This window comes from Pantherophis guttatus, chromosome 7 (assembly GCF_059756535.1).
Source record: "Pantherophis guttatus breed Tessera chromosome 7, ASM5975653v1, whole genome shotgun sequence".
In the NCBI taxonomy this organism is placed as follows: domain Eukaryota; kingdom Metazoa; phylum Chordata; class Lepidosauria; order Squamata; family Colubridae; genus Pantherophis; species Pantherophis guttatus.
The window spans coordinates 49431235-49441049 of NC_142069.1; the positions used below are offsets into that span (position 1 = coordinate 49431235).

At 36.0% G+C, this 9815-nt stretch overlaps 1 protein-coding gene across 1 annotated transcript in view; it reads right to left on the reverse strand.

Annotated features, from left to right (window-relative positions):
• RASSF3 (Ras association domain family member 3) overlaps positions 1–8533 on the reverse strand; it is a 120154-nt gene extending 111621 nt beyond the window's left edge. Inside the window, exon 1 of the mRNA XM_087873190.1 lies at positions 8398–8533. Coding sequence (XP_087729316.1) covers positions 8398–8518 — 121 coding nt within the window. The 5' untranslated portion in view covers positions 8519–8533. The remainder of the gene's footprint in view (positions 1–8397) is intronic.
• Between the last annotated feature and the right edge of the window lie 1282 nt (positions 8534–9815).

Here is a 9815-nt window from a genome sequence, read left to right on the forward strand (position 1 = left end):
AATTTGAGGGAAAATTTTTATAAAATGTTTTATAGATGGCATTTAGATCCTAAGAAATTGTCGTGCATGTACCCTAATGTTCAACCAAAATGCTGGAGATGTGACTGCCTAGATGCTACATATTATCATGTGTGGTGGACTTGTAAGAAGGTGAAGGCTTTTTGGATAAAAATCTGGTGGGTTATGCAGAATGTTTTGAAGAAAAAAATTCAGTTTTCTCCACAATTGTTCTTATTGGGTATAGTTAAAGGTTTTACATTGGGTGAAACAAAACTGATATTGCATATGATAACAGCAGCGAGATTACTGATAGGTCAATATTGGAAAAATGAAGCTATGCCTACTATTGAAGAATGGACTTTGAAGATGGCCAGTTTTGCAGAGATGGCGAAGATTTCAGCATATTTAAAAGATCGCTCACAAGAGACTTATGTATGGGAGTGGAAAAAGTGGACAGATTATGTGCAGAATAAATATCAAACTAGGAAATATCAGATAGCTTTTAACTGAAAGTATTATATAGAGATAGAATAGTAGAATTTTGTGAAGATGTGAAAAATATATAGGGGGTGGATGGGTTCAAGTTTTATAAAAAGGGGATTTTGATTTGGATTATATTCTGAGGAAGTCTGGAGGGGAGGGGAGGGTTAGGGGGGTTAGGGAGGGTTAGGGAGGTCAGGGAGGGTTGGGGGGGAAATTGGGGAGAAAATGTAATTGTAAAACTTTTTCAATAAAAAAAATAAAAGAAATATAAAAAGAAAAGGAAAAAAAGAAAAAGTTAAGAGAATGGGATGAAAGGAGAAAATTATTAAGAAGTGGAATTTTGGAGTGACCAAGAGAAAATGGTTAAAAGGGGAAGAATAGTGGAAAAGTGGAAGGGAAATAAGGTATATATTATTATTATTATTATTATTATTATTATTATTATTATTATTATTATTAATTGAATTTCTATACCGCCCTTCTCCCGAAGGACTCAGGGCGGTGAACAGAATAAGATTTCATATACATATAATATTTTTTTTTAATAAACAGTAAATAATAAATTGAGTCAACTTAGTGTATCTGCTAAGACCTTGGCATAGAATTTAGATGTTTATGCTAGCCCTGCTTGTTGAAACAGAAAGGTCTTCAGGGCACATCGGAAAGTGCGAAGATCTGGGATTATTCGTATTCCAGGGGGTATTTTGTTCCAAAGAGTAGGTGCTCCCACAGAGAAGGCTCTCTCCCTTGGAACTACTAAACGACATTGTTTTAATGATGGTACTATGAGTAGGCCTACTCTGTGAGAGCATATTGGTTGGTGGGAGGTTATCAGTTGCAGCAGGTGGTCTCGGAAGTACTCAGGTCCTAAACCATGGAGCACTTTAAAGGTAAGAACCAACACCTTGAAGCGCACTCGGAAGGCCACCGGAAGCCAGTGCAGCTCGCGTAGAAGAGGTGTTACATGTGAGCGCCATGTTGCTCCCATAATTACTCGCACGGCCACATTCTGGACCAGTTGGAGCTTCCGGGTGCACTTCAAGGGGAGCCCCTTGTAGAGAGCATTGCAGTAGTCAAGTTGGGAAATGATGAGGGCTTGAGTGACTGTGCGTAATGAGTCCCGGTCTAGAAAGGGACGCAATTGGCGAATCAGGCGAACCTGATAGAAAGCTCCTCTGGCCACGGCTGTTATATGATCTTCTAAAGACAGTCGTGCATCCAGGAGGATGCCTAAATTGCAAGCTTTCTCTGCGGAGGTCAATGACTCGTCCCCAATAGTTAGTGATGGGACTAACTGGCTGTACCGGGACGCCGGCAGCTACAGCCACTCAATCTTGGAAGGGTTGAGTCGAAGCCTGTTTCTCCCCATCCAGACCCATACGGCCTCAAGGCACTGGGACATCACTTCAAGGGCATCATTGGGGTGGTTTGTGGTGGAGATGTACAGCTGAGTGTCATCAGCATACAGATGACATTGCACCCCAAAACCATGGATGATCTCCCCCAACGGCTTCACATAAATGTTGAACAGGAGAGGCGAGAGGACCGACCCCTGGGGCACCCCACAAGTAAGGGGCCTCGAGGTCAATCTCTGTCCACCTGTCAACACTGACTGCGACCTGTCAGAGAGGTAGGACGAGAACCACCGTAATATGGTGCCTCCCACTCCCAGCCCCTCCAACCGGTGCAGAATGATACCATGATCAATGGTATCAAAAGCCGCTGAGAGATCTAATAGAACCAGGACAGAGGAACATCCCTTATCCCGAGCCCTCCAGAGATCACCAACCAATGCGACCAATGCTGTTCCTGTGTTGTATCCAGGCCTGAAGCCGGACTGGAATGAGTCTAGATAGACAGCTTCATCCAGGTACTGTGGGAGCTGTCGTGCCACCACACTTTCGACAACCTTCGCTAAAAAGCGAAGGTTGTAGACTGGACGGTAGTTTGCTAAAACAGCCAGATCCAGAGAGGGCTTCTTAAGGAGGGGTCTCACCACCGCCTCTTTCAAGGCAGGAGGTAAGAATCCCTCGCTCAGAGAAGCGTTAATAATTCTCTGGAGCCAGCTACGTGTAACCTCCCGGGTAGCCAGCACTAGCCAGGAAGGGCACGGGTCCAATAAACATGTGGTCGCATTCAGCTTCCCCAGTAACCTGTCCATGTCCTTAGGAGTCTCAGTATCAAACTCATCCCAGATAATGTCCTCAAGATCTGCCCTCGTCATTTCATCCGAATTAACCCAGTTAGAGTCCAAGCCTTCCCAAATCTGAGCGATTTTATCGTGCAGATATTGTGCAAAATCCTCAGCTCGTCCATGCAGAGGGTCTTCCCGGACTCTCAGCTGGAGTAGAGAGCGGGTAATCCTAAACAAGGCGGCTGGGCGATTATCTGCCGATGCAATAAGAGTGGAAAAATAGTTACATTTTGCCGCTTTTATCACCACTAAGTAGGTCTTAATATAAGATCTAACTAGTGTTCAATCAGATTCGGAACGGCTGTTCCTCCAACTGCTCTCTAGGCATCTTTTCCGACGTTTCATCCCCATCAGCTCATCAGAGATCCAAGAAGCTGGGTAGGTTCGACGCCAGGTCAGAGGCCACAAAGGCACGACCCGGTCTAAAGCACCAGCAGCCATCCTATCTCAGGACGCCACTAGGTCTTCAGCTGAGTCATGAGCCAAGGTCTCAGGAAATGGCCCAAGCTCCATCCGGAAACTATCAGGATCCATCAGGCGCCTGGGGCGGAACCATTTAATTGATTCCGCCTCCCTGCAGTGGGTTGTAGTGGTCAGAAGGTTAGTAGATTAGATCTACTAATTATTATCTATTAGATCTATTAGTAGATCTAAGGGAACTGTATTAATATTACTAATTGGGAATGTAAGAAACGAATATGATGATGTATGTTGTTTATTGTAAAACAGAACAGCAGATGAAATATGAAATGGCAATTTGGTTCAATTATGAAAATAACTGAAATCAAGAGACAAAATTGAAATGATAAAAAGTGCAATAGGGATTTTGATAAAACATGTAAATGATGAAATAAAATAATTGATGCTATAGTAAGAAATCAGGAATTAAGGGTGGATAGTGATATTGCTTATGTACTAAGAAGAGATTAAAATAAGATGTGGAAGGTTAATTAAGTTAAAGGGTTTCAATCTAAGAATTAAATACGATGAAGCACATAGTTTATAGACAAAAAGTGTGATGGGGATTCTGAGAAATATATTTTATAAATAAAGAAATAAGATAATTAATTGATGTTATGCTAACAAAATAGGAATTGAAGGGCGGATGGTGATATTGTTTACATATTATGTATTAAGAAAGATTAAGATAAGATAAAGATGTAGGGAAAAAGAATATTATGGCTGAAACCGAAATATGTAAATTGTATTTGGAAAAAACAAAAAGGAAGATTGGAATAGACTATAAAAATCAATATATAACTTACAAGATGTATAAGATGTGACCTGGTCAACACTCTGTTCATAAAATATGTATGTAAAAGAAAAAATTAATAAAACTTGTTTTAAAAAAATGGAAAGGCACGGAGAGAGTAGGATCCAGTTGTGGTTGGAGAAAAAGCCCTTTACACACACTCACATCCTTTCACTCCCACTGGGGTTTTCCCAACAATTTTTAATTTAGCTCCTTTCCAATCAGCTATTGAGCGCAAGACTCAAAAACTCCCTTTACTACTCTGTGCCACCAGGGCAGGGTCCGTGGAGCTCACCCACAGATGAAGGAGGTCTGTTGCCAGCAGGGTGGTGACTCTCCGGGCCCAGTCCAATGACTAGGTTAGCTGGGATGTCATGGTCACCAAATTGATGGAAGAAAAGTTATCTCAGTCTCTCCACCCAGGATAACGCAATCAGTGCTGACAGACAAAATAATGAGAAGTGAGCTATCAGAAAGGAGGTTTATTTCGGAAGCCAGAGATTCTTCAGTGATAACAGCAATGGGTTCCGGATCAGTTAGCAAATTGGTTTAGTACAGGGGTGAAATGCTCCCAGTTCAGACCGGATTGCCCAATCCAGTAGCGATGGCAGCGGGTGGTTTGGAGAACCGGTAGCAAAAATCCCTGTGCCCCCCCCCACCATGCCACACGATCATCAGAGGCTTCTTTTTTTTTTACTTTTAAGTAAAAATCATTTTAGTTCTAGAAGTATTGAATGTCCACTTGAATATAATTTCAAGAGAAATGCTCCTGGAGAAGCAGTGGGGTGGTTTTTTTTTTTTGTGTAATATTGAAAACTTAAGCTTCATTGTGCTATTTAATCAGTAAGGATTTATTTCACTTTTTAATATGTAGGATAACAATTAAATATTCAGTAATACATCTTAATACATTAAATATTTCAACTTTCCTATGTGTTTTATATTATGACTTTAGCAAGCCAGAGTCACAGCAGATTTGAGAAGTTTCCTTCACAAATGCTGTAATAGTCATTGCACATTGCTAAGAAAGAGGTATTTCACAAACCTAATATGCTATTTATAATAGTGTTCCATACTTTGATAATTAAAACTAATGAATGGTGGTTTATTTATACCCCAATAGGATAAGAATCACATTAAGAAATGTGTTTTGCTAGATTTGCTTTAATTCTCACATTCTATTTTACTTTGAATATCTTGAGAATAATTCATATTTCAGACCCAAACTGTCTTTGTATTACTGATACAATGACCTCACCCCCATTTATCTTTGTAATTTAATGTAGCATTCATTATTTTCTGAGATTATTGACAGCAATAGCACATTTTCATTTTCCCTGCAGTTAACCTCAATGGTAGGAATATAAAACCCAAGTATATCACACACATGGCTTTAGGAGGCCAGAAGAATTGGAATTACCAGATATCACTAGAGCCACTGAAAACTAAACTATGTATTAAATTGTCTTTTTTTGTTAAAAATAATAACATGAGATTGAACTGAATGCTATTACAGCATCTTCAACATTTGCTAACATTTTAATTCCCCATCCTGTTTCAAAACTGGCATAGGAAATAAATTATCATGGGTAATTTTGCTCTCAGAAACAAAATCAATAATGCAGGAATTATGTATTATGATATTTTTTAAAAGTCTTTTGATTTTTTTTGTGCAGACCTGCATAAAATAAGCATCATGTAGCACTATAAACAGTTTACTGCAAAAATCATTTTACTACCTATATATGATTATTCAACTCTTTTTCTTAAACATTTCTGAAAACTTTGAATGATAGTTGAAGATGGCCTTACTGTGATTCAAAAACTACCAGATCAATAACAGAAAATGACTCCCTTGAATATTGAATTAATGTAATAATACAATGCTGTGATAATTGTTATTCACGTATTTGATTCTAGACATACTAATAGGATATGGCTGCAATGTAGCAGAGCATGCCTCAAAGTTTAGTTCTACTGAATGACCAGGTTGTATTATAATCCAAAGTCCAAAGAGAATTATGAGAAAAAAACCTGAAAACTGCCATTATAATTCTATATATACAATCCATATATACTCCTGGAATGTATTGTAAATGTTCACCTTCAACTGCCACATACCTGTTACCTGTTTTTTCTTCATTTCTAGATTGATTTTGCTTGATAGTTTATATAGGGCTGTTCCCATCATAGAACATCTGCAGGGCTGTAGAGGCAGGAACAGACACTTCCCAAGCAGAATAGGATAATTGAGCTTGCTGGTGCTAATAAAAACAGTCAGATGCTATTGCCACTGCTCAGCAACTGCTAATTTTATTGTAGTCTTTATGAATTTGTGCAGTATAATTCTGATTTGATTTAACTGGTTTGACATGCCCATAAATCTGCATAAGGAGAGTAAGTATTAAATATGATTAAAACATATCTACCTCTGACATTTTGCTTATCTGATCTCCTGATATATTATTTAATGCCCACCCTCCAAAGGTTTGGGAGGGCATCATCAACCTATAGAGATTACTGATGCTTCAATGCTAGGGAGTCGAATCCGTTTATTTTATAATTAGTTTTTAAATTATAAACTATCTTTAGAAGCTGATGTGGAGAATAATCCAGGTAGATGTTCATAAAAATAATGATTAAAAATATGAAATAATTATTTTGTATTTCTTAATAGACTATATCAATTGTTTGAATGGAACATTCTGTTTACTCAAAATATGTTGTTTTATACAAACCATGATTTCTGAAAACTGACAGAACTGTTTTCTATCATAGTTCTAATCAGGATGGAACAAAGTTTAAAAATAGCTTTTCCTTAATAAATAATAAAACTATCAAAAATAAATAGCATGTTTAGTTTATTATTTATTGCCCCCTAGTGCTGATAGGCAACATGACAACAGAAAATTGAATTCATTCCCTTCATTCCCAATTTAAGATTTTAAAGAACAAAATTACATTTTAGAATGTCAGCTTTAACGGGCTTCTGTGTCTTTTGGAAGATATAATGCACATTAACTTTAATGGGATCAATAAAATATATAGCAATCCTGCCAAGAAAGATAGGAAGTTATTACAGGTAGTGCTTTTTAAATTATTATTTAGAATTGATTTTAACAGTTTTAATTATAGTTGGATATAATCCTGTCTAAAAGTATACATAGGTGTTCGAGTACCTACCCATTAAAAAGTATAACTTTGCTGTTTAAAATAAGAGGAAAAAAATGTGTGTTCAACAGATATTCAACAGATCAACAGTGATTGAATACTGTTGAGTACTGTTGAATACGGCTGAGTATTCATCCAAAGGGGAAAAGTAAGATTGCTGAAGAGAGGCAAGAAGAAAAAAATGTGGTCCATCTAAGTCCCAAATAATTGAAAGTCTGTGTCCCAGCAAACTGAATTAGCTTTGTGGAGATGACTACCATGAAGTTATAAAAGAAACTTAATTGAACTATATGTTTTAGACTAAAAGAAATGAAAAATAGTGTTTAGTTTTCCACTCTTTGGAGCCATCACCCATGGAAACTTTATATAGTGATAAAATATGACTGATATTCACTTGTCTACAAATACTGCCAATAAAAATAGCGACAAAGTTCCTTCCACCTTATTTTATAAAGGAAGATTATAAAATTAGAAATAGATTTTTATTAGAGCTATGACTATGTCATCCCTGTGACTTATTGTAGATAATTGGATTATCTAAATATATGTTGGAAATGTGATCAACAAGAAGGAACTTGTTATCATGCTTGGTGGACATGTAAAAAAGCTTTAAAATTGGATTTAAATATAAACATTGATTCAGAAGTTCTGAAAGACTTAATGAAGACTCACAATTGAAATCAGAGATGCTCCTTTTGGGATTGATGGACAAATAATTGGGAAAGAACTTTGTTTTTTATATGACAACAGCAGCAAAATTTTGATATGCACAACTATGAAAATAACTTTTTAATTCTAAGATGATTTCTTTTGAATCAGCTTCAGTTAATATATTTTAGGTTTTAATAAGAAGCAACAAGTTTTAAGTTAATAAAAAAAATAAAATAAAGGCATGTGATTAGGTAATTACTAGGATTTTTCAGCACTTTCCAGGTTGGGATGCAGTAGTAACACACTTACAAAATAATTCAAACTGCAGCACAACCATTCCTATGAAGAGAACAGTAGATGGAATGCATTTTTCTTTTTTCACAGCCTTCTAAGCCTAATGGCAGATCACTTTTGAAATTTCAGAAGTTTCAAATGGAGTTCATTATATTACATAGAGATGTTTGGGCTCAAATCAAGGAGTAGATCCCTTTGATCATATTCAAACAGTAAATCTGCTTAGAATAACCTGAGACCTAGAACATTATCTGAAATAGGTAGTTTAACAAAACTGAAAAATAAAGAAATTTTAGCTCTATTATGATCAAATGAGTATTTGTTGCAAGAAAAAAAAATAAAAGAAACTTACCAGAAGTTTTCCAGAGAAGTTTAAAATGTCTCCTCCTTGGACTCCCCAGTGATTTTGGGAACCAATAAAAAAACCGGGCTATCCTTCTAATTGTTTTATTAAAATCATGTCTTATTGCCATAATGTCAAGTTATCAACTAATCTTGAGATAACCACAGCAAACTGTAGAAAGGAAGGGGGGGGAAGCTTAAATCCTCAAAGCTGGGAATAGATAGAACCTCAGACAGTGTGTCTCAGGACCACCTGTCAGTCCTAAATCCTCTCTTTTCCATTCAGGGAAGAATACATATCTGACCTGCATTACTAAATTACTATATTTACTAAGGAATACTTTCTTTTTATAATTTCCCATTTTCTTTTAAGTGTGTTAGGCTTTCCAGATGTGCAATCTTAGACTATAGCTTTAAAACACACTATTCTTCCTGGTTCAAGAATCCACTTATAGAATAAAATAGAAAGGTCTCAGGTTGCTTTTCATGTTGCCAAGGTAAGTCTTCTTAAATGACATACTTAAATAAAAATAAAAAACCTTTTTGAGGACTGAATTTATATAACAATGACAGTTTAATATTTTGATTATTTGATTTTCAGACACTTATGTAATTATTTAAATTGACTGCATTAAATTGAAAAAAGTTTGACATTTTGATTCTGTTTATCATTTCTTTACCTTTTCTCATCTGGTTAATAGTCCTTTGACTAATTGCAGGAAGTTATGAAGTTATGGAACTCAGGTTTCTGTAGCTAAAATGGTAAAAAGTTTGACTAACAATGCAGAGTATCAGCTGTTCAGTAAATATTTGTTTCAGAGACAGTAAAATATGTTAAATATTTAATATCCCACTTTCAGTTATTTTTAACTTATTTTTTGCCAACTAAATCAAGATAGTTTTTCCTAGAACATTATTTCCTGAAAGCTAACATATCCAATTGTGCCAGATATACTACAATTCTTTCTTCAGTTAATTTAAATATAAGAGATAAATATCCTGCTGAAAAAATCTATTATGTGCAACACTATATAAAGAACAAAAAAGCATTTCAAGACCAAAGGCTAGAAACAAAGGCTCAGGAATAAATATAAAAAATGTTAGGGACCTATCGTAAATATATTTCAATTGTGTAGATAATAATGTTAATATAGAAGACATTTAATTGACATTTCATATTTAAGAGTAATAATCTAATCAGAAATCAGAAATAAGTACCAGTTACATATTCAAATACTAGATTCTAGGAAATAACAGAGCCGAAACCGAATATTTGATTTTATTCTTAACTTCTGAAGCGGCTTTAGCTTTAGTATTCAGTTTATTTCTACATTACAATAACTCATAGTTTAGCTTTACAACAAATCAGTCCCAGCCTTGAAATCATATCTGCAAGATCTTCCCTCAAGAATATTTGAATTGTTACAA